The sequence below is a fragment of the Larus michahellis genome, chromosome Z, assembly GCF_964199755.1.
Source record: "Larus michahellis chromosome Z, bLarMic1.1, whole genome shotgun sequence".
Classification (NCBI taxonomy): Eukaryota; Metazoa; Chordata; class Aves; order Charadriiformes; family Laridae; genus Larus; species Larus michahellis.
Window position 1 is genome coordinate 13,239,417 of NC_133930.1, and position 26,311 is coordinate 13,265,727.

At 41.0% G+C, this 26,311-nt stretch overlaps 1 protein-coding gene across 2 annotated transcripts in view; it reads right to left on the minus strand.

The window, feature by feature from the left end:
* ADAMTS12 (ADAM metallopeptidase with thrombospondin type 1 motif 12) overlaps window positions 1-26,311 on the minus strand; it is a 167,624-nt gene that overhangs the window by 89,258 nt on the left and 52,055 nt on the right. For both annotated transcript variants that reach the window (XM_074569924.1, XM_074569923.1), the window contains exon 3: window positions 14,221-14,395. In XM_074569924.1, the coding sequence (XP_074426025.1) occupies window positions 14,221-14,395 (175 nt within the window). The remainder of the gene's footprint in view (window positions 1-14,220; window positions 14,396-26,311) is intronic.

Below are 26,311 nucleotides of genomic sequence, written 5' to 3' on the forward strand. Positions count from 1 at the left end.
GTGCTTTTTGTGTACCACAGATATATAATGACACTCCTGAAGCTTCATGGAGCAAAACGGCACTCCATCCTCTCAAGTCCTCTCCTTCTCACCAAAAAAAATTACAAGAACTTGACCTATCAGGCTTTGCCTACTCCCATAAGTTAAATATAGACAGCGAACAAATACACCCAGGCACTGGAACTTGTTTGCCTACTTTATTAAGGTGGACGGTTCCCAGCACAGCTGCTGTATGGGGCAATGAGCACGCTCTCCGTCAATTCCTGAGCATGGCACAGGAGTGGACGCAGGTCAGGAATCCCTCTTGGTAGCCAGATCTGGCCACCCTGTTCAGGAGGCTGAGAAAATTTCATGTATGCACACAGACTGTTCTGTGCTACTTGGCAGCAAGGACAAAGAATACCGGCGTATTTTATTTATTAGCACAAATGTGGTCTCATTGTGTTTGCCACGAATATCTTCGGTGTTACAGCACAAGAGTAAATCCCAGCTCAGCGCTCAGTTCACAGATAAAAAGTAATACCATAAAACAGAATACTTAGTGTTTGCAATACCACTGGCATCTTGTAAGCAAATTTTTTCAAGCAAAGTTATTAAAGATGATGTCTATTTATGTTCATCATATAAACTGACTGCTTTTGTGGCTATTCTATATGTTTACAATGTCAGGTTTTTGCTAAACACTGTGGCATTGGATTAGTATTTTCAGGGTATTTTTATCATTCAGTTACTCAAATATGTTCACATTTCTAAGAAATAAAAGTTTCCAGTTCAGCTTTCAAAATGTACAGCTTAAACTGTGTATCTTTCAAGACGTCAACAGAGAGGTTACTGGGATACCCATACGTGTGGGAATTGGTGAACTCAGCTGAAACCACCCCAGCTGGAATCCCCTTATTATTTGGCACTGCCACCACAAAAACCTTGGGTAGATTTCAAGAAGACAGATTCACCTACTTTAACTTTTACAGATGTGAAAATAAGTCAAGAATTCAGCTAAAAATACCTTTTCAAGACTGGATTTGAGAGAATGCTCCAGCTGTAATGTCACAGTCCAATTATAAAGCACTAGACAGAAATAAATTATTTAATGTCCAAACATAAAACAGGTAAAAAAAAAAAAAATTAAAAAAATGGTTCTAAAGAGATCTTTGTCTTCATATTTACAGAATTGACTGGTTAAGAAATATTTTGACCCTAGGTCCTAAATATCTAAGTAAAAATGTATAAGGATGTATTTACTTATATAAATTAATGAAGCATCTGTTAAAATATACATGGGATTTTTTCACTGAGCACTGACAATGAGAATTTCCTGGTCTCATAACCAATGGTTTAAAAATTGGCTCCTAGCTGCCTTTTAATCCTGACTTATAACACAAAAGGATGGGAAAATACTAGGAAAATAATCTAGATTACACTTTCCTTTTTTTCTGCATTTTAGTTTAGGTCTACTAATGCAGAAGACAGAATCCCACTTTTTTCAAAACTTACCAGAAGATAGCCTCTATGTCAGCCACAACACTAGCTACCGTATGTCGTAGCCACATCAGAGAAAACGTATCATACAATATTTTAGCAAAACACATAGATGGAGAAGGAGGTGGAAGAAAAATACCCTAGAACACAACATAAAGTATTTGGAATACCCCTCATAACTTTTAAACAAAACTTTTGCAATCATCCAAGGAGCTGAACGGAAGGTCCATTAGTGTTCCTTATATAAATTGCCAGGCTTTGTTTTAGCACTGCGTTTCAACATTTTATTAAGCTCATGGATATAAACACATTCCTTTTCACCTTTTTTCCCCCCAGAACACTTTCTTACAGTTAATAGGTAGTGTACACTAACAGGATTCAAAAGGGGTTTTAAAAGATAAAAAGCAAGACAGTAATCAGTGCTTTCCAAATACTCCAAAACCCCATTGAAAAACTAGTGTCCTAGTGTTAGTAAAGCGAAGATGAAACCCCAATTTGGTATTTGTATTAGCTCTTTTTATGTGTTACTGCTATTCTCAGGAATCCTCCAATGCTCTTGTTCTACAAACTGTACCTGCTCATTAATTCAGCTCAAGGTAAGTTTACACAGGATAAACCAGAACTTGCTGCAGCACACTGGACATGGCACAGCAGATGGGCTGAGACACCACAGAATTCAAGTCACAGTGCCAGACCCGCCTGAGAATTGAGAAAAATTAGCGCCGTATTGGCACATCCAGACTGGCAGTGCTCACAGCGCCCGTCACCCACAGCAGCTCTGCAGGTCGGCAGGTCTAGAAGGAAGAACTACCTCCAGGCCTTCCCCGGCGAGGGGGTATGAAACATACCCTGGTGGATCGCACCACACGATTTGAGAGCAAATAAAGCTGACCCGTGCTTCCAAAATGAAGCGCAATCCAACACGCCCTGGCAAACGTGTCTTAGCTGACAGTTCTGCTTCACCTCTCCCAGGCTGCCCCTGTGCCTGTCTCGCTCCCATTTCGAGAGCTCCAGATCTCTTGGAAATAGGGCAGTATCAAGGCAAAACCCAAGCCTACGGGAAAATCCAGAAGCATCTCTAACCATTTCACACACTACCATTGTGTTTTACTACGTAAAAGCCTAGAAATGACAAATCATTCTGAAGAGACCAATAGATAGCAATAGTCAGAAAGCGTTTATCTGAACTAACAGAACAAATATGTAATGCCATTAATTTTATAACAGAACTAATTAGCTATTGTAATGGACTGCACAAGTCCTGATGTTTGCCTTCTAACATTACACCATTTTTCCCTTCCTTCCTTCCTCCCTTCCTTCCTCCCTCCCTCCCTTCCTTCCTCCCTCCCTCCCTTCTTTCTTCCTCCCTTCCTCCCTCTAATTATGGAGAAAATAATACTTTTCCCAGACATCACTCAAAGCTTTTATGACTTATTTTCATTATGAGGGGACTGTGAGGAGCAGGATGAGCATGAGCTGTTACTGGGGAGCGAGGGTGAAAGCTGGAGAGAATGGCTGGATCCTATTCCTTTGCTCATCGGCCATCCTTAGAAACAGCCAAACCAAACAGATACCTCCCTAAAATACTGTAGGCCATTCAATCTTTCTGGCACCATCATATGAGAAGAAATTTGAAAGGAAGATGAGGGAGTGGAAAGCACTGGGTGACAGTTGCCAAGTCAGTGAAATTCTGTGGCTCGTTATCCCCATCTCCCCATCTTCTGAAGACCTTCATACTAGAGGCACGCTGCAGACACAGAGGCCAAGTTCTCATGAATGCACTGTCCATCAGTAAGTGAACATTCCTTGCACTGCAGTTTGTTATACACGGAAAATAGCCCTTACGGTTCACCCATAATTCCAGAGATTTGAATTGTTTAAACGAAATCTGAAGTTTTAAACACTCAAAAGACAGTTTAAGAAATGTAAAGTACCCCAACTAAACTAATGCATGATGTCTGTGTTGTAAAAGAGAAATGGCTACTCTCAGAACAGGTCTTTGAAGTGGTAGTTAAACTACACTTTTTAATTAGTTTGGTTTAAATTCACATTACTAAGGGAAAGAAGAGAAAATCTAGAATTAAACTTGAAACAAAATGCTATTCTTTCAAGGTTTGATATATCTTTAAGAAATGCTGCATATCCTATAACCTTCTTATCTCCGTGCTTATACAACAGAGTTTATTTGCCCCTTCTCTGGACCAGCTGTTGTTTTTTCCATTCCATTTCTCCACTGTATTTAAAATATACCAATCCCACTAGTGTGCTCCAAGGAATTAAAACATGCTAGCACTTTGAGGGGCCTGCTTCTCCTTGGCTGAGGCCAAATGTCTTGTATTTCAGATGATGTTACTAAGCAATACAGCCTTCAATGCATCAGCCCCAAACCCTGCTGTGCTTCTGCAGCAAGTATCAGCAGTGGAAGAGCTGCTCTTGCAGGTGAGGACTCCTCCTGAGCCTGGGCCTGAGAAGGGGTTGGTCAGTCTGGGAGTTAGCAAAATGAATTATGCTAATACAGCATCTTGAAAATCTCAGACACATACTGCTTTTAATGTTTTCTGTTCCTAGAAGCAGGTCCTGATAACCATGTTCTCCAGCTTCATCACATTTTGAAAGATGACCGCAGAGGTTCTCTTGCTCTGACTCAGCACACAGGATTTCACTTTGCCTGATTAAGCCCCTGAAGAGACACCCATGCACAGACACCAGCCGCTGAAACGGCAGAGCAGGGACAGCCCATCACCCAGCTACTCCATCCTGCAGAAGGCATCTGTAAACTGCTAGAAGGAGCACGGGGAGGAATGGCACAAACAACATCGGGACATCTCAGGGGAGGCAGCCAACAGCGTCTCTGCACATCAGAGGTTAAGGACTCCTGCCAGCTGGCACCTCGAGCAGTCCTGTTAGGATAATACTGTCTTGGGGTGACCCGTGCCATTCTCAGCCCTTCATGAGTACCACGGCATGGGCTAAGGATGTTTCCAGTTTTAGCCAGTCCTGAGAGTGAATTTTTCCTGTGTGTTCGGTTTCCTATCAGAGACTAGTTACCAGGGTCATTAGAACCTGTTGAATGTCACAACCCCATTAATTCGCTTCCATTTTTTTCACGCGTAGGGTGAAGGTTCACCAGTAACACCAGCTATAATTAAGTAGGCTCCCTGTGGTTTGCTGTCAGCTATACCAGAATCTTTCACAGACAGGAGCTACTGGGGCTCCCGCACTAAAGCGCCAAGAAGTTTGAAAGTATTAGCTTAGAACTGGGTTTGAGCTTTGAAATTTGCACTCCCATGGAAAGAGAATCAAGCAAAGTCCCGTCAACAGACTCAGCCTCTGTTATTTTCTAAATGACAATAACAGTTTTCATTTGCAGAAATGGCTCCTCTTATCTCCAGGTAGCCTTGAAATTATAAAGGTAAACGCATGGGACCAGAGAGAGAGAAAAATGCAGATGAGTTTGCCTGAAAGAAACATCCAGTTCACACACATCATAAGACAGTATGATTAATTACAGCTTAAGGAGCCAAAAATATCCCAAAAATGCATAAGAATGAATAAAACCAGGTTACTTCCATCACCTGGGGAAGGAGCTGTTCAGTAATCCATTCCCCAATGTTAAGGCTATCTCTGCTTGGACAACTTTCAGCTGCCTGCCAATGTTACTGGCCCAGACTTTGCAGGAAACTCCCTTCTTTTACTGCCCTTCTTCGCCATTATCTCCCCGGCAGATGAAATTTCATCTCTCTTATCTTCCATCTCCTCTGAGGAAGACCTGACCAACAGAAGTACCTCACGATGGGCAACGGGTGCAACTGGGACAGTGAAAAGAAAATACCATAAAGCAGAGAGTGGTTCAGTGAAGATTTTGCCTGGAGAATGTCAGGCAAATAATACAGAAAATGTCAGGAATGATCCCCTGTTAAAACTGCAGCACCTGAAAGAAGACTTTGATCCAAATCCAAACCTCCACAGAGCTGAGGGGAATCCAGACTGGAGGCTCAACTGACAGTAGTGCAAATCAGAGGGGAAGAAACTTGATTCAGCTTGTTTTAGAGCTCAGGCAAGCAAGAAACTCTGCTGTTAATTCTAATTTTGGCAAAGAGGAAGACAGATTGAGGCTGTGTTTTAACTGTGTTTAAAAAGTACTTAAATTACAAAAATCTATCTCTCTGCAGCTTCAACTCAAACATTGTTTTGGAGCTGAGCAAAATATTAATAGACAAGATCTTTTTAAAATGAGATAAACCAGAGACAGCATGGAACTGGACCTTTTTTTTTTTTTTTTAAGAAATGAATAAAGGACATCAAGGCTTTGGACCTCCTATTTTGCATAAAGATCCATTTGGGGCAGAGGTTCTTGAAACTGATTAGAACAGCTTAGAAGAGACTTTCTCTAATTTAACCGTCTAATTTATATGCACAAACACTTCACTATTAGCTGTTTAAAGAGGACAGGAATATGTAGCTTTTTCAGCTAAAACACCTGATTACATGTTGTTAGCTGAAATAAGTTTAACTTGAATATTTACAAGAGAAAAAAAGCAGAAAGTGTAGAAGATATCATTGCAAAAAAATCAGTATTCTCTTTTTATGCTCTTTCATATAGAAACCTGGACATGCAACAAATGGTTCCACAAAGTCTTCAAACAAGTACAGTATTTAAGGGCATCAACCAAAAACATTCTCCAGTGGCATGGCAATCTTTTGGACACTGTTGGGGTTTTTTTTGCCTGAAGGTGGATGCCTACTTCTGTTGGACAATTCCTTTCTCTCAAAAAAAAAGTGTGTGCAATTCGGTATGATCTTTAAGTGAATAGTGTCCCAGCAGTCTGTTATTTACATACATTTTTTTCAGGACAGTTCAGAAATAGCACACAGTAAAGAGGTATTATTTGCAAAGATAGCCTACAACAGGTAATCTTTACACAAGCACCATGAAAATGAGGAACAAACCTCACCATACTAGAAGTCTTTCACAACAAATCAAATACAGCCAGCAAGTCCAGTAGCTCACCTAATTCATGTTGAGGCAGCTCTTTGTTTTCAGCAACCAAATGTAAAAACAGTTCAGATATAAAGACCTGTGTCAGAAATGACATCCTGGACTCCAAAAGATGCCCTTTGCAGACTACTGTCTAGTGAAATTGCATCTACTAAACGCAACATCCCAGGCTACTCATTATGAGAATGGTCCCCACAAGCACCCACCACTGGAGTTGAGAACTCCACCCTACACTCAGCGGATAATCAAGACTGTAGAATAGGATCTGTGCACCCAGAACATGCTACTGAGTAATTAATTATGTGTGGAGTGGGGTAAGTCTGGATATGGCTCCACTTCTCCCTAAAAAGGAGAGAGTTTACAGTTCTCTACACAATGACTGGAGAGAAAAATTCTTATAACGTCCTAAGTTATGCAGTTTCCCTTGTTCACAACTAATCATAAAGCCAAAATCTATGCTGAGAAGAGTATTACAATCTCCTTTTAAGTACAATTCTTCCAGAGGAGTCTCTCCAAGTACACAAAATGCATCCAAGTACACAAAATACATCCAAGTTCAAGCAGATGCCGGGAAGATGGAGTGAATACCACCAACCCCAAGCAAGGAGTGGACAGGCTGCAAGGACACTGTGTTTCATGCAGAGAAACTGTGCTCAGACACCTGTTTAAAGTGGGTCACATAGGAGAGGAGGTTGCCAGAGGTTCATCAGGGACACCCAGACTTCAGAGAAAGTAATTGTGAACACTGAGCCCATATCAGTGCATTAGCCCCACAGCAGAAGTCCAGCACTTCCAGAAGAATTAGAAATCTGTGATCTGCCCAGAAATAATAAGGTAATTGTAGTTTCTTTTTTGAAAGTTCACAGAGAGTTCAGTATGACTGAGAAATCTGGCGCTAAGCAGACTGAAGGCTGAGCAGCTTTGCCAATACTACTCCATTAATGGGTCAAGTGCTCTGAGCATATTTTTCAAACTGCTGCAACAAAAATGTTTCCTAAATGCAGCTTAGCTTTCTGAGTTTCCTATTTCAACTGTGGAAATCAGGTTTACAATTGTTTAAGGCTAATGTTATCCTACAAAAGAGAAAGGCGTGGCATGTAATACGTAACAGTTTAAAGCTTACTATTGCTCTCCAAATCAATACTGCAGCAATTTAACATTTACATTACCACAGCATTTATTTACACAGTCAATGGCAATACTCAAACAGTGGAACAGTATCACACACAGTTTGATGAGGAAAGCTGTAGGGATAGAGCAGGAGCAGAAGACATTCCTCTACTAGAATACATAGTTAGAAATGCTGAACTAAATTCAGTCTGGATCCAGACGGAGACTCCTCAGTCTGATGAGTGGTTAAGCAAACTGTTTCAATGAAGACATGAAAGATTTCATAGTCTACCCTTTAAACTACAGGAAAGCAAGTGCAGTAAGCAAGCAATAGCAAACACAATTTCTCTCCAGTGGCACAGGGACCGAAAACAAAAACTGCACTGAAACACAGTGATATAGTTTTGACTCACATTATTTGGAAAACGGTCTGTCACAGAACTTTACATTTTTTTTCAGTCATTGAGTGAGGAAGCATATCGTATTTCTCATGTCTTTTGTGGCAACAAGTGACTATTATCACAGTTTAACAACAATCTCCTGTTTCCACATTTTTCTCCCTTACCTCCTGCACAACACAAGTACTTATGGAAAGTACCATGTCTCAGTTAGTAGGAGTTAGTGAAATACTGAAGGTTAAAATCCAGAGGAGAAGAAAAGAAGATGAGAAAACAACCAGGGACTGGGAAAGCAGGTGTCAGCACTCTGCCAGCATCGAGCTTCCTCTGGCCCCTGTTTAGCACAGACTTCAGATCTACTTGGAGAAAGTTCTAGTTTTGACTCTGCACTGATTTAACTGGAGAGGGAGAACTGCACAAAATCCAGAATTTTTTTCCTTTCTCCTTTACCAATATTTCTACTAGCCTAGGCATATCCCAAGGACAATTCATCCCAAAAGCTGAAGACGACATTTTTGGATAGGATGAATCAGCCTTTGACAATGACTGTTCTATTCCACTAACTATAAAAGGAGCTTGTAACACAACTAGCTTAAACTCAAGGATTTAACTGCTAGGCTACTCAAGAGATAAGAACTTTATCCTGTGCCCTCAAAACCTGAAGTTCAAGTAATAGTTGGCATAGCTATTAAACATCTGTAAGCTAATGAAACCTAGAATCCTTTTTATTGCTTAGCAAGGCTAGACATTTGTGCCTGCTGATTTGTTAGAAATAAACGGATTTTTGACAGCAAAGTGAAATGACCAGAGAAGTCTTCTTAAATTCATATGTCAGATGTTAGAAATTCAAAGCTGAAGAATTCTTATCTCCCCAGCACAGAATCCAAAGGTTTTAGAAACAGAAGAGGACTCTTCCTTTTTCTGGAGAAGGAAAGCACAAGACAATGAAAAAAAGTCTTATCTCTGATTAGCTTCTAATAAACTCCAGAGAGCAACTGAAAAAAAGAAAAAAACGTCTTCCTGAAACCTGAAAGAAAGTTAGAATCTCCTGCTTTTATTTCATCAGATTCTTGGGGGCTGGGAGGGTTGGGGAGGTGAGGGGAAATCTCTCGATACCAGTTAGCAGCAATTGTTTCATCCACTGCTAGAACAAACCAGCTCCCATGTCTTTGTTCCCCAGGTACCCCACTCCTGAAATGTTACATCTCCTGCTGTCTGCACAAGCAGGCACTCGCTGTTTTCAGTTCAACGCCAACTGTTCCAGAGATGACCGATACTATGTGTACTCCTGCAGGCTGTGTATTTTGTTGTTCCTGCTTCAAAATAGAGGTCTTTCCACCTGAATGTATCTATTTGTTCTTTTTCCATGGCAAGCAGCTTTTAAATGGGTTAGTAGACCCTGTTCATAGGCAGCAGAGGGATGCAGGGAGAAAGATTCTCTTCCCTTTGCACTGAATTAATCTCAGTTATTGCAATTCAATGTGTGAACTTACCATCCTAAGAATAATAGTCTCTGTGTTTTGGAGACACTAGGCAAATTAAGCTGAATAGTAAGTGATGTGGTTAAATACAGGATAAACAAATACTGGAAAAATGTCAGCATCATTCTTTAAAAGATATGGAAGCTACACAGCATGTACAAGGGGTTCTGCCAGCAAGCAAGGCTGCTTACATTGGCCACAATGTTCTTCCAAAAAAAGATAGGTTATCCTTTGAGAATAAAACAGTGTTTGGGGCTTTTCTTCCCTCTCTCTTCCAAGTGGTTACACAAAGGACTTCACTGTCAAAAGCCAAGACTAACAGTTTATGCTGTACGCTTGCAGATAGTAAAATTGCTCTTGCAGTATCAAGCTAATCATCAAAAAGCAAGACCACGATTCCATAAAATCTGGCACTCAGGCAGAACCCTTAGGAAGAAAAGCAAGTAATACTGTCTGAAATGGCTTAATGGCATTCTAGTCATCTGTTAAATGAACCATGCTACCAAGCCATCATTCAAAAGACTTGAAAACGAGTTTTGCATATGATGTTGCTCTGCTCCTTCAGCTCCCCTCATCCCTCTACTCATATCACGCAGCACGCAGTCTGCTTCCTCCCTCCCACCCCAGCCTTATCCCACCACAGCTCCAATGCAAAATTGCTCCAAATGCAAATTTTTCAGTTGTAAGATTTATAACTCTTCTGCAGTCAAGGAGCTGGAGGTCCATGTACAAACCAAACTAATCCTAACTTCTGATCTGCGTGGAACTGATCTATCAAATCTTTTCAATGCCAAAATGAGGGCAAAGCATATGACAACTTCTATACCCATAAAGCTCCAATGAAGTGTTCTTGGAGATCCGCTCCAATACTCTAAACCTTTCCTTCTCTAGTTATACATTACCACCTACCGCAGCAAACACTGGGCTGCTGTCTGAATAAACTCAACTACCCTCCTTCTAAATGACAGCGACCTGACCACCCTGACCACCTCACCAGGCCAAGAAAAAGAAGTCTGATTATTCATATCTTATCAGTCCCCTCTGTAGCGCTGAGTCAGGAAGGGCTAAATTACATCGCAGCATTTTCATTCACAAATTTCACCAAACTTCTCCATTTTGCAGTTCACAAACAAACCAATATCTTGTGGCAGACAGCACAAAAACAGAAAGAAATGAGAGGAAACCGTATTCTGAAGAAGGGAGGATAATTCCATCTCTTCTGTGTTATATCTTGGAGCACTGTAAAGTTTTTAAGATAACCTATTTAGAAAAATAAAGCAAATCGCCAATCCTTTGTTTCCTCTCCTACAGGCACAAATGATTAGAAATATTATTTATAAAGCTTAGGGACACTTTTCATTTATCATTTTTGCTACTTCTCATACAGTTTTCAAATGATACAGTAAAACAGAACTTGCAATGTACAGTATCATAGTGGTGCTTTCAGTGCTTTCAAGATCAGCATTCATTTTTGCATGCAGCTAATGACTGAGCCATCTGGCAGATGCCCAAGCAGCAGTGGAAGTGTAGAGCACAAACCTAAGTTTTAATTTACATCATTTATCCCAATGATTTTTCTGAAAATACCTGAAACTGTTAAGGAGAATGCAAATTATAAGCTAATTAATATAATCACTGCAAGCGCACGTGAATGTAACTGAGGCTGAAGTATTACTGTACGTAATGAGATGAGACAGATGACAAGCAGGCTGGAGCCTGGAGATTCATGAGGGTGTTGCCACAGTGCACGTCGTGAGCACGCTGCATGGGGCTTCTTCCAAGAGGTGACATGGTCCTTGCGTTAAAAAAAAGCTTGACAAGGACTCCACAGGAGGTCAGCATCCTCTGCCTATTCCCTTCCACACCAATTCCTCTCTTTTGATTTTCCCCATACAACTAGTCTTTATACTCCTCGCCTGACAGACGCTTAGTTCTGACTAAAATATTACTAGTATTACTACCCAACTTTGTGCACTGACTTGAAAGCATCCACATGGTTCAACTTTTCCAAACAAAAATCTCCACTGCATTTTAGCCTGGGCATACAAAGGGTTTCCCAAGTCTGAAGAATGACTCAATTGTCTTAGCTTAAGTTTAAAAACCAAACAGAATCAGAGCTCAAATAAGCAAAAGCAGACATCTATACGATGAATCTCAGCCTACGAGGTTGAAATATTTGATTCTGAAAACGAGTTCCTAGAAGAGATATGGCAGGCAATTCTTCACCAGTTAAGCCCCAGCCCAGTGGGGACAAAGCTAGGGCTGAGAATACAAAATGGTCATGATGTTTAATCTGGTAAACAGAATATGTTTCTAGAATTAAATGTGACTTGTAAATCAAAACTGTTTTGCTTTAAAGTGATCCCAAAAGGCATTACTCTGGGCCACCTGTGATATCATGTGGGTGTACCAGACTTCTGGCATCAAACTTAAGAGCATGAAGTGCTTGAGGTCTTGAGAAGGGGGAAGAGTCAACTTACCTTTAAAATTTATTTATGCACCAAGTATTCCCCAAAGCCTGTGGAGTGAATATATTTAGCCCAGAAAGCAAGAATTAACTCACTTTCCTTTTTTTGTCCTCTATTTCACTCCTAACAAGAGCAATTGCTTTGACAGTGCATAGTGCAAACAGGAAATGACACTGACTTTCTTTTTTTCTACCCTCCTTGAAGAGCTGGCTACAACAGAAGTAAGATAACAAAACTTAATACACAAATTAAAAGTTAAGGCATTTAGAGGAACCAATTATTGTTATATCCTGTAACATGAAGGGCAAAAATGTAATGAAGGAAATGCTTTTTTCCCTCATGCACTTTTTCACACTGATTAACTTTTATGACAGCCAAGCAGATTACTGCTTGACCAAAAGCAGACATTACCTCTAAAGGCTGATCGAGTCAGTCAAGCACAGAACATAAATGAGAGTATATTACTTCGTTAGTTCGTAAGACACTCCCTTTGTTAGCCTGGAATATCATGAACATATTATTACCACTAGGAATAGTTCTGTCACATTAGAATGAACAACATCAGACAAGCCATTTAAATTCAAAAGCCTGTTAGAGCAAACTTAGCTAGTCCCTCAAATCTCAGGGAAGTTATGCTCAATTTTTCCCGGCATCCGGGTACAGCCAGTCTTTTCCCGCCTCATTCTGCAGGACTTTGAAGGAAGATACAAGAGGTTAAAAGTGAGAGGTAGAAAGAAAATAAGCAGGTGACACAAAGCAAATGCACAGTATGATCCCTGGTATCTCCTATCTCCTCTCCATACTTTTTTAAGTATTTTTGCCTAAGTATTTTTTAAGTATTATTGCTTACAGACGTTATTTCATCCATAAAAGAAACATGGAAGACAGAAGGCAAGAACATTCCCTCATTCTTCACAGGCAAATCTAACGTAATTCCTTCTCACTCATCCCAGCAGTCATCAGAAGAAACAGAAAATCAGGGAGCTATTTTAGATTTAAGTTAAAATAGACATCAACTTTAGATGTTCACGGCTCTTCAACTTCAGCCTTATTTGTCTAAGAAGGAGATATATTTTTATTTGATGAAAAATAATAAGGAACAGCATTCGTATTAATTCTTATGACTTCCCCTTATCCGCACGTTTCTGGTATCACAGAAGATTGAATAGTTCCCCACAAGCCATAAGCTTTCTAGTTTCCCCCAGATATCATTTCACACTCCTCTTGGCCAGGAAGGAAGAAGTGCAAAGCAGGTCTATGACCAGAAATACAGTGGGGCTGACTTGTTGTTTGCTTCTTTAATTTATCAACTCATATTCCACAGCAGTAAAACTTCAGCAGCAGTTATGACTGCAGATTCAAAATTCCTACATTCCTCATTCTTTTTCCAACCCTGTAAAACAACCAACTACTCTTTAACCATTAACCTGTGAATGACAGAAACATCTCCCTGTGTATTCTGCAGATAACTTGGGTCTTATGTCATTTAGGTTATTATTCATTCTCCCTACCAATACTGTACCTTTTCTAAAGTTTGGTGCAGCCTCAGCTTGAAGGCCTCAAACATCAGAAAACCAGTGCAAGATCTTTAAATTTTTTATATGAAGTCAGTCAAATAAATTATTTTACTAAATAAAGGAACTCATTTTGTAATTACGAGATGCCAACTACCATCTACATAGTGTATTTCCAGGATAATGTATTAGTTTATTTTCCAAAGCAACATAATGCTGAATATTACTGAGCCAATATTTCAGTTATTTTTACTTCTACAAAAAACACCTTGCTGTTGCCCTGCACTCCACTTTCAGAACAACCAAATAAAAGTCTTTAAATATTCTGGTAGGTATCACAGAGAATCTAGAAATCCTAAATTTAAACCATGGATTAGAGGATGGATATTTTATGTTGAGGATGGCATTTGCATGGAGTGAGACTATTTTATTTAAAATAATAATGACTGCAATTCCTGTCATCCCAGAACTACTCAAGAATTCAAGTCAAACTCACTGAACAGTTCTGTTTGGAGAAAAAAGTGAGGGGTAGAAAGGATCAATGGTGTGAAAGACATATCCCAGCAGTCAAAAGGGGGATTTAAGTTTTCAGAAAGGAACCCAGATGGGTGGCTCTCAAGGTGTTTTGACTGAGATGCTCTCATTTTGCATAATCTCTTTTTACAGAATTTAAAAAAGCCTGGCAGAAGGAAAGGCACATGCCACTGGAAAATAAAAGCTGCTTAAAAAGATGCAGAAAGCAAACAGGCAGAAATCCAGTAATATTGGTACCATTCAATCCACATGCTTGTTCTTTCTCCATCGGGATCGCCCGTCTTCTCCTTAAAGCATTTTGAAGAATATTTGCCCCATACATAATATGGGGATGGGGTGCTCCCTCCTTCTGTGGATGCTTTTTAATGGGCTCAATGAAGTAATCCCCATGGGGCAGATGGAAATATCCAGTCTGAAAATAAGCACAAAAGAGTTAATCTCTACTGTCCAGTACTGGAAGTCAAAAATAAAATAGACTCTTTTCAATGACCATCGCTGAGCTTTTCTCATAAGCCAGTCATTACACTGCAGAAATACAAAACCAACAGGTTTCCAGCATTTATTTTGCTGCATACATCAAGGTTCTTTTGTACCTCACAAAGGCGTAACAGTCCAAAGGGGAACAGAAAATATATCTTCTTCCTAATAACCTGAAATCCTGTATACTAAGGCAGAGGCTCCCACATTTGTACAAAGTCACTGAAAGGTCAAAAGTTAATTTGTCAAACATGATGCACTAGAAAGATTTGTGTCTTGTTCTTCTGGTGTTTTGCATTCATTCCCCAGAGAACAAGCCCTGAATAGAAGCTGTTTCTTAAGTGCAAAGCGTAATTTTGCTCCCAGCTGCAATTCCACAGACATATTACAAAATCCATCAGATGGGATGGGCTGCGTGGTCCACTCTCGAGGCAGACTACAAATCCCCCTGGCCCCCGGGGTTCCAATGGAAATAAGCAGCTTTTCATGAATTATAGCAAGCTATTGTGATCATACAATAGACCTGCCTAACAAAGGCTGTAACATTTCTCATGCTATAACTTCTCTATCAGCTTCCCAGCTCTGACTGAGGTACGGGGCCTTTGATATCCATCTGGACTACAGAGGATTAGTTTACATCTCCCTCTGCCAAGATCCGAGACGCACATGCAACAGGACACGGCCTTCCTTGGTCCCTTGTTCCTCACCATTTTTGCAGGGATTGCTAACATTGCAAAACCATTGAATAGCCCTTCCATTTCAACACATACAGAGCAGTACTAAATCTAAAGCAAAGGACCTCCTGACAGGAGATGGAGGAATCACACTCTTACGGCTTTGTTTCCTCTTAGTTTTCTTGCTGGGGTCAGCGCAGCCTTCTTAACTTGGTCTGCAGCAGGAAAAAAGCAGCAACGCTGTATTCCTGCAGATGCTGTATTCAAATTTGCAAGGATAGACAAATTTAAAAACCCTTTTGAAATACTCTAAGGTCTTACAGTTTCCCTGGACAGTTGGGAAAGCCAGTAAGAGGGTAAGGACAAGAGGTAAATCATACGAACAGAGGAAAAGCATTCTTAAAAAATAAGCAACCATGGTCTCTGTGTACTAGGAGCCTAAAGGCAGCTCAGTGAGATCGCCACACAATGAGCTTCGAAGTCCCCTCTACCAGGTACCTCCTGCCTCCATGCTTATCGCCACAGGCCCAATACATCCCACAGCAAACTTGTACAAACAAATAACTGTGGCTGTCGTTTCACAGAGTTTGCCCAACAGTTCTAATCAGCAGAAGCTCTTTCCTTCCAGTTTTCCAGTGCAAGTCAAAGTCTAAAAGCCAGAGGTTGGCCTTGGTTTGAAACCTTGGTTATACCCATAAAGTTTCACAGGTTCAGGATTCAACGTCACATATGCTTGCTCATCTGGGATTACAGTTACTGCCTGTATGTTTTTTGTTTAATTTTTAAGAAAAAAGAAATCAAGACTTCTAATTTTTAAACATGAAATCCCAAAGATGATCAGATTTCTTTTTACATTATAAATCGAGCCTACTTTTCACATAGGAGCCGAGACGCACTACAATAGCAATAAATCCCATGTTCAGATAGGATAAAGATGTCAGGCGAGCATGAATCTATACAGCAGGAATGCCTATAAAGAGGCTAGACCAGGGAATTAGTAGTTGTAGTTTTCCTCCTGCTGCTCAAGGAATCAAAGCACTGTCACAAATCTTTGCCCATTCCTTTTCATTCCACGGGATTTGGTCTGCCCTGGATATTCTGTAAGCCTGGTTTATTTGACCTTCTTTTCTTGTTGTGTTTCTTAACCCAGTTGGAACCAGGAAGACCATCTTCACTGCAGACCCTGATTTTATAGGGCCGGCTGATTAGTCACTGGACTACTGTGTCAACGTTGCATCTGTAAGAAGAAAGGTCAGGCAATCATATTATTAGTAGTGTCCTCATTTCCCAAGCTCCCCCAGCAATGCTTGCATGTTGAAATACAGCTCTCCATCCAAGCTATATGAAGCAGGAGAAAAAACAAAAATTCATCATCTTTTGTACTGCACATGCACACACAGAGATGGCAGTAAAGGTTGTTCCATGAGCCAGCAAACACTGGCCACTACAGCATCTGGCTTCAGATGTTCCCTTTTTAAATTTTTTTAAATTATTGTTTTCGTAACATTATCATTTTTCGGTATGGAATATCTACTTTCACAGTCTTACAGCTTTTTGCTATGACAACTCTATCCCAAGCCATCTCTGTTCCAATACAGCCACAACACCTCCAACCAGCTGGCATACTGTGGACAACGTTTGTTAAGTTCAGCAGTAGGACTGTACCATCCCACCCACCTGCGGCAGAAATCCTGCCAGTCTTCCTCTAAATCTGGGATGAAACCAGGAGTTGTCCCTCCTGTCCTCTGCAATAACTGCTTGTCTGCACCAGTTCATATCTGTCACTATCATTCTAGCACTTTCCAGGAGGACGTGTGGCTACTTGACTCACGTCTACTGCATGTGCTTCCTCCTTTACATTGACAGATAACTGAATGAGCACAGAAACTGAGTTAGCAGCACTGTCCTTCTCTGTGTTGTAATTACTGCCTTCCTGCTTGTCTCCTCTTTGTTGAGTGAGGCAAGGTCCAAGAAAAGCCTCCTGCACTTTGTGCAGAAAAAGTGGAAATTTTTTATGTCCTTTCAATTTCTGGAAGAGGCCATGTCTGTGTGTCAGATCTCCCCTGAAGAAAGCTGACTCAGACATGTCTAACTTCTATATGATAGCTTTAGCATTTCTTCTTTAAAAGAGGTTGGTAACAGCCAGAGCCTTCCTATTTGTTGGCTACAGTTTGATGAATCTTGGGAAGATAAAGGCTGCTCCTACACTTGACATCCAGACTGAAGTCACTCTAAAGCATGAAGAAGTCTGAGAGTCAATTTTACCAAGGAGACACTCCAGACTCTGCAGGGTGTCATCAACTTGCAGTTCAACTCACTACAAGAACTCCTGACACCTTGGGAATATCAGAAAATCTCTACTTATTGAAAGGCAATTAAGCCCATAGAGTAGCAAAACTAAGCTACAGCTAAAACTGCTGCGAGCTCAAAATAAAACAAGAAGAACCCTAGGTATATTTTCAGGTTACGCCCAACTCTTCGTGGTTGGCTTGGCAATACTCCTGGGTACACACACCCACAAGGCCACTTCAGGCTTTAATGCAGCAGTGGGTCTCCACAAACAACTGATGGGATGGCATTGAAATATATCAACCAGCTTTGTCACCAAAGAAAGTGCAACTGTACCCGTCAGCCCACTGACCAAGCTTTCCTGAATCACAGATGCAGCTTGTTGCCGTTTCTGTTTTAGCTCTGACCTTATGACAACCAATGAAAAACGCTTTTCACCTCAGCCTAAAAAGTGGTACAGGAGGTTATTTCCTTCATTCCTGTTGCTTCTTGCAAGGTTGAAAAGTATCAATATCATGAATTCAAGGCTACAAGTCAATAGGCCAGTGTTCTGCATCAAACTTTTGATATAACCCAACAAAGCATTCGGGAACAAGGTGTCCTTGCCTCTTGCCCAACCCCACCTACTTGTTCCTGCCATCAAATTATTGCCATGAATCCCTCTACAATGCAGTGTGAGGAGGGAGAAGGAGGAACAAGAGTACATTGAGCCTGTATTGCCACTAAGCTCATTGTAACGTGAACCCTGCATCTTGACTTTATTTATGGAACAGACCTGACGTTTGCCGTATGACTGAATGTACATTCAGCACCTGGGAATCTTCACTGAAAAATTAAGTTATAAATCATCACTGTTGTGTGAAACTTTCTCCTGTTTTCTGATGGTATACAGACTAAAGCCCAGGTCGACTCACAGTATCTAAAAAGACTACAAAGAAAAGGCTGGGGTGACACCATGTTACTGTTCTTACACAAAAGATCCAACAGAACATACAGTTTTCCAAGTACTACACTTCTAAAGAAGGTGACAGATTGCACGTTGTAGCAAAATTGCTCCAAAAGTTCTCATGGATCCTAAATTCTAGTACTGATAGAATTTATTTAAACAAAACTGCCTGCTCTGTCTGCAACAAATTCCCCAATAAAGCAAGATATTTATAAGGAATCTTTCCTTTCACTTGAACTTTGTGCTCTGGGAGTTTCTGAAAGAGTTTGAAATTTGGATGCAACTATCATCACTCCAATACAAAATAAAAGAAATGCCATTACATCCTACACGGCATTTTACCGCTATCTGTGCTCTGCCCAGTAAAGACAGCTGCCTCCACGTGTTCCTTGTTACAGGACAGAGCCAGGATATTGTACCCAGGCCAGACTGTCTCTCTCCGAAGGTTTTGATGTGTTACTGAATATCCCTGGGTACTTTCTCTTCCCTGACAGTTTCAACATATGAGAATTCTCTACCCGTGTTGATAGCCTGAAATCAGTGCATGCATTGCCCTGATTTATCTGGCAACTGCAGTTCTCCTGGTGCTACAGCATGTGGAGAAAGCAAGCTGGATGCGGGGATGAAAACAGAAAAAGCAAAATGATCGGAATAGATTTCTCTGCTCTGTATTACTACTCCCAGACACCAGTCCAAGAGGAGATTAGGGTTCTTAAGACCAGTGTCTTAAATACAGCTCTGTAAATGTGGTACATAAATGTTTTATGTCCTGTGTTATCTGAAGTAATGTTAAGCCAAAGCAAATTTAGGGAGGCTCAGGGACTGTAGACCTTTCTGCATAGACATATTATACTCATGACTGCAAAAGTAACTGAAGAGTGATACCAAAAATGTGCATTACTCCATACCCTCTAAAAATCCGTAGAACATTATGACACGCTCCACTTTCATTATCTGCAAATGGCTACACTGTGTGCCTAAACTTACCAGAGATCAGAAGAAGACATAACGTTTAGCTCATGTAAAAGATCAGTTCTGGAACCTGACCCAAAACTTTCCCCTAATTCTAGTACCATGTAATTTTTTCAACGTCTAAAAACATCTGCCAGTTCCACTTTTGCACTACAACAAGAAGAGGAGCTGATACTCCAAGACAAATGTTCTTCTCTTGGCTCTTCCTGGAAGTAACCGGAAGGTAAGGTAGGTATTTGTATATCTTCTAAATAAAAATCCTTTATCCTTGCTTTGTTTATCCTTAAAGTATTTTATTATTGACCGATTGGCTGTCAGGTAGAAACCAAGATTTTCATTACTGTCTAGAATCATAAAGAAGAGCACACACAAGTTATACTCTACATTATAAATTTAGAAAATCCATCAATTGCACAATCCATCGGTTGGAAGTGTAAAGGCCCTATACATTAGCAGTAGCAAATAAAATTAGCATGACTTTAACCATGGGAAACGTGGTTCTTTCAGAAATAGTCCGTTACTGCAAAAAAATAAATATTTCATATTTGAAATAGTAGTCTACTAGGGGATATAGTATTTTTTATTAACTCAATTTCCTGCTCTGTCTTACAGAGAAACGTGTTACAGAGATACCTGTGTAAATTTATGGGTAAAGCCAATTAAGGAAATCGGAGTAGGAAATGCACCACGCCTGCCAGTGCTGCTTGGGATGAAGAGACCATAAAAGTCCACTTCCAGCACACAGATGTGCTTTCCAACACCTCCTAGAGACTTCCAGATCTTACTGAACTTGTCCTTTGCACTTTGATCCTCCACAAGCTATACACCAAGAAATGAAATGCTGAGACCAACTGGAAGAAAACGCCACCAATTTTCACATTAAACTTACTTCAAAGCACTCAGAACTGGCAAAATTCTCTTTGCTGATTAAGTGCGTCTTTAGTTTTGCTCTTTTTATCTGTTCTTTTCTGACTTACAAATATAATAGCAAGAATTTGTCATTTAAAGTCCATCAGATTTCAAGCTTTGTATACATACAATATACGTACTTTTTCAGCAGTTTGAAGCGTCATCTGCTTTTGAGTGCATTCACACGGCCTCAGAATACACAAAGGAGCACCGCTATGAAAGCCTCATCGGAAATAAGCCAGCATTATTTATGCTCATTACAGAGTTTAGTTTTCACCACAGAAAAAAATGACTGCACACAAGTTTCCCTCATTTAAACTTCTTTATGAAACACCACCATGTATAACAGTAATAGAAAAAGCCAGAAAATAGGGGGTAAGGGTGTGTATGTGCGTGTCGCGTGGGTGGATGGGTGTCTGTGTGGTGGTGGTGGTGGTGGGGTGTGTTTGTTTCTCTCAATGCCTATGAGGAAAAATCTAAAAAATCTACCACAGATTTTTTTTCTAAATTGTTCTCCCATGCTTCAAATCTCTCCCTTCGCCCCCAAATTCTGACATATTTTGGCCGAAAATGTTTCCCAGATGTATTTGGAAGTGCTGCTACATGACTTAATGGGATTTTTAGCTTAAGTGCCTCATTATTTTGACACAAACAGTTCCCTGGACACGTTGCATCTCCCACACTGCATGTCACTTGCCAGGAGGAAATGGTGATCCTGGGACACTTCTGACTCAAAGTTTTCAACAAACTTTTATGATTTTCAGTGGAAATCTGTGTTTTCCAGTGGAAAGCAGGTATTTTTCTCATACTTCTTTTGGTCAAAAGTTCAGGGGTTTTGTTAAAATGTATTTTCTGGCAGAATTTTCTCAATCAATTCCATGTGGGAAGCTGAAGCCAAGTCCTGTGGGAAGGGAAAAGAGCAGCTTCAGCCTTGGCTAAGATTTTGCAATTGCAATGTTATCCCAGAAAGGAGGGTCTGGAATTAGTGGGTGTGCGTCAGGAGAAAAAGGGAGGGGAAAACCCAACAATTTGCAGTCTAAAGCTATATAACTGCATATGTCGACAACAATGCCAAAAAATAACACCTGTAATAAGAACAGTGTGTAACTCACTGAAAGCAGACAGCACTATTTCTGAGAACAGGGCAGCGATGGACTCTGGACAAACACAGCGAGTTTTTAGAAGCGACGTGAAACAAAACAAAGAAGACAAAACACTGGTGTTAACCTTCAAGTACTTTGCTGCAACTGCTTATTAAAACTGTAATGCATGGTAAGAGAAAAATCGGTTTGAGTAAAAGAATTTTCTAATTAAAGAAAAAATTGTGCTGTAGGAAACATGCATTACCAGAGAACTTCAGCCACAAATGCTCAAAACTGAACTAGTGAAGTAAATTATCCGTAAACATTACACATGCTAAGTTTATTTTCTTTTTTTCAGCTTATGACTTAATTGCTTTCTGTATGTCATTTCTTTCCCCAAGGATCTTTCTCTTTGAGTTGTTACTTGTTCCTGTCTCTGCCAGAACACAAACCCACTGACATGAGGGTCCAAATGAGATTTTCACCTATGTCCTCAGCCAGAGCTACAAAAAATGGACCTGCCATGCCATTGCTCAGGCAGAAAGAAGAGGCTGATTATTTCTTAGGTATTGAGGAATTGGACAAAAGACTTTTACGAACATCGCCCACAGAAAAGGACAACACTCTAGCTCTTACAGAGGTCTACAGAAAAAAAAACCAATGCTTTCAGCAGGTTTTCATGAAAAAGGTGCTATGACAGTGGAACACAGCCTTATAGTTCAACATAGCTTTAGTCAAAAATTTAAAAAAGGGGGTTTTAAGTCAACAAGATAAGGAAAAGAACAGGATACTATCATATCACAAGATTTTATACTCCTTTGTCACACTTGCTACCTCATATATTTTAGAAGCTGCCAGAAAACTAGCGAGAGGTGCCAAAAATGTGTGGAGTTCGGCCCTGCACGCTGTGGGCTCATAAAGACACAAAGAAAAGGAAGAAAAATATCAATGCAAAGCCAAGTTTACAGCAAGGTGGACTTTTGTGGAAGAAAATAAGGTATCAGAGGAGGAAGAAGTGTCTGATACCCTCCACTTCTCAGATTCTCAACCGTCACTCCTGGATACTTCAGACATAAGGGTCTTTCTGGTTGGGACATAACCCTCAACAAAGGAGAAAAGTCAAGTCTCTACGGTCATGTCGATCAGCTACCATGCTACTACTTAAAAAACATGATCACTCAGCTGAGAGACTTGGCAAAGAATCATTACTCTGGGTTATGGCATCTGCTTGCTGGTGACCACACTCAGCTTCATTTGTTCAAGGGCCTGGCAAGATCATGGAGCAGATCCTCCTGGAAACTCTGCCAAGGCACGAGAAAATGAGGAGGTGACTGGTGAGAGCCAACATGGCTTAACCAAGGCCCAGTCATGCCTGACAAATTTGGTGGCCTTCTGTGATGGGGTTACAGCATTTGTGGATAAGGGAAGGGCAACTGACATCATCTACCTGGACTTGTGCAAAGCTTTTGACACTGTCCCACACAACATTCTTACCTCTAAATTGGAGAGACATGGATCTGATGGATGGACCACTCAGTGGATAAGGAACTGGCTGGATGGTCACACTCAAACAGTTGTGGTAAACGGCTTGATGCCCAAGTGGCGATCAGTGACAAGTGGCACTGCCCGGGGGTAAGTATTGGGACCTGTGCTGTTCAATGACACTGTCAGTGACATGGACAATGGAACTGAGTGCACCCTCAGCAAGTTTGCCGATGACACCAAGCTGAGTGGTGCAGTCAACACGCTGGAGGGACCCAGACAGGCTTGAGAGGTGGGCCTGTGCAAACCTTATGAAGTTCTGCAAGGCCAAGTGCAAGGTCCTGCACCTGGGTCAGGGAAATCCCAAGCACAAATACAGACTGGGTGGAGAATGGATTGAGAGCAGCCCTGAGGAGAAGGACTCGGGTGTTGGTGAACGAGAAGCTCAATGTGAAGCAGCAATGTGCACCTGCAGCCCAGAAAGCAAATCGCATCCTGGGCTGCATCAAAAGATGAGCGGCCAGCAGGTCGAGGGAGGTGATTCTCCCTCTCTACTCTGCTCTCATGAGACCCCACCTGGAGTACTGCGTCCAGCTTTGGAGTCCTCAGCACAAGAAGGACAGGGACCTGTTGGAGCGAAACCAGAGCCGGGCCACAAAAATGATCAGAGGGCTGGAGCACCTCTGCTATGGGGACAGGTTGAGAGAGTGGGGGTTTTTGAGCCTGGAGAAGAGAAGGCTCCGGGGAGACCTTATAGCAGCCTTCCAGTACCTAAAGGGGGCCTACAGGAAAGATGGAGAGGGACTTTTTGCAGGGGCATGTAGTGATAGGATGAGGGGTAATGGCTTTCAACTGTAAGAGAGTAGATTTAGATTACCCATCAGGAAGAAATTTTTCACTACGAGCACAGTGAGACACTGCCACACGTTGCCCAGAGAAGCTGTGGATGCCCCATCCCTGGAGGTGTTCAAGGCCAGGCTGGATGGGGCTTTGAGCAGCCTGGTCTGGTGGGAGGTGTCCCTGCCCAGGGCAGGGGGGTTGGAACTAGATGATCTTTAAGGTCCCTTCCAACCCGAACCATTCTATGAGTCTGTGATTCATTTCTTCTTTTCACTTGAGCAAGACAGATTAATTCCTTTTCCCACAGTTTAGTGGAGATGGGGACTTGGATGAAGGTTATCTAGGATACCTTTAAGAAACCAAGGCCATGGGCGAGAGAAGTGAACAGTCCAAATCCTGTGTTCATTTGCTCCTGTGCTGTGCCCCAGAGACAGTTCATTAAGTAATATTGATAGCCAGGAATAGTTTCTATGGACCCCCAACTCACTGTGAGCTCTGCATCTCTCACAGAGTCTGAAGTACCCTGGCTACATTCATTTATACTCACAGAAATTCATTGTGAAATTAATCTTCTGTGGGGATTTGAGCATGAAAAAATCATTTTAGAACATGAAATTTCAAAAGATATCTTTTTTCATACTTCAGGTCATGCCATCCTCCACTATCAATCTTCATTGTCCATTTATTACTTCTTCCAACTATTTTCTGATTATCGTTAGAAGAAACAGTCCAGGTATCTTATTCATACATTCACTTGTGGGTGCCCTGTTGGCTGCAGCTATATTTGCATCATAGAAATATCCCATCTTACTTCTTTTCTTATGACAGAAGATCTACAAATAAAAGATGGTAACTGTGTGGCCGTGAAGCTGCTTAGAGCCTTGTTAGTCTCTGTACAGGCTTCTGCTTTGAAATCTCCAGCAGTTCATGAGGAACATGAAGCTGTGTTCCCACAGCTTCTGCATCTCTAACTATATCACAGTGCCCAGAAGCAGTCGCTTCATGTTGTCCAATTCCCAGAGAGCCTTTCAGCTGCCTTCCACATTCTCATTTTCTACTTTTTGAAATATGTCCCATTTGATCTGCTTAAGCCAGAACTGTCCTCCTTTGCTGCATCAGACACAAGCTCAGATACACTAATAAATTCCAACAGGGTAAGAATTTATTGTCTGTTAGAGGCAATTTAGTAATAGCAGTTTTTATGGTCTTAAAATACAGCAAAGATGGCATTTCATAAACCGTACACGGCTACCACTGCTGGTTGTATTAAGTTGGAACAAGCCTGTGTTCACCACAGGGTAGGCATCCAGCAGGGATATTGCACGGCACAGCTGACTCGTAATTCATTAACTCAGACACAGTTTGAACACTTATTCTTTACCAGTGTGATTTCCACGTTGCAGCTGAGAGACTGACTGAAGCCCGGAGCACTCCTGCGATTTGAGGCTCCTTTTGTCAGCGTTTCCCTGTCACTCAATTGCTGACAAGACTGTTGTGTCTTTGGAGAAGACAATCTTGCAGTCCTTTGGGCTGCCTTCTCTGCCCAAAGCCAGTGAGACGACACCCCACTGGGACAGGCTGGGTGGATGATGCCTACTCTGTGCCCTAAGCCCATCCACATGGCAAGTTACATCGCTCCTGAGGATAAAACACGCCCAGAAGTTTCTCCTCCACCAAAAATCAGCTAGGTCACAGAAGGCACTCCATCAAGCAAGAAGTTTGAAAAAGTAGTCAATATAGCCTCAAGCTCTACCTCAGGGTGAACCTAATAGCAAGTTAAATCTGAATTAAAAATCAATAAGCTTTGCTATCTAGCCTGAAGGGCACTCTTTGGTGAACAGTAACAGAATATTTTTCTGAGTCTTTAACTCTTCCTCTTATCCATGCTTTCTCCCTCCCCCTTCTCCCCTGTTTTTGTACTGGAAGTTTTAATGGCAACTTATGCTAAATAAATAAATAAAATAATAAAGAGCTGTTTCTCCAGGTGCAAGAGGCTAACTTTGACTACAGTCAAGAGAGGGTGAGACTCTTGCAAGTTTTGACTTCATTTGGGATCCAAAAACAACTTGGCAAGTGTCACTATTATGAGACAAAATAAAAAGTTTGCCCAATTCCTCTAAAAATGATCTTTAGTTTGGAAGAGTAGGAAAGAGCAACAGCTGTTTTATTCCTGGAAAATACTCTTGGAACATCTAATTCATATCTTTCTAATTAAACTTGTTCAGAAAGCACAGTATCCAGGCGGCTTACATTGTACAAGTAGGGTATTTTTCATCTCATTAATATCAGAACAGCCTGTCATGAAAATAAAAATAAACATTATAAAAATGGTTTCTACTACCCAACATTTGAAATCCTCTCTGAGACTTTCGATAGCAGGATAAGGCATTCTAAAGCTTTGATTTGGAAGTCAGTAAACAGTTTGCAAAGCAGATCAAGTTTGACGAATTAAAGCCTATGTAACACTGAAGAGTAAAGATTCAAACGCCAGATTTGTAAGAGGTTTCTTGCCTAAAATGTGCTTTCTATTAACAATAAAAACAGAAGCAAGAGGATCCACTGAACGGACATTATCTCTAATCCTGGAGACAGAAAGCACCATGGCTGTTTTGGCTTCCTGCTCACTTAATATTCTAAAACTAATTTCAAGCTACTGA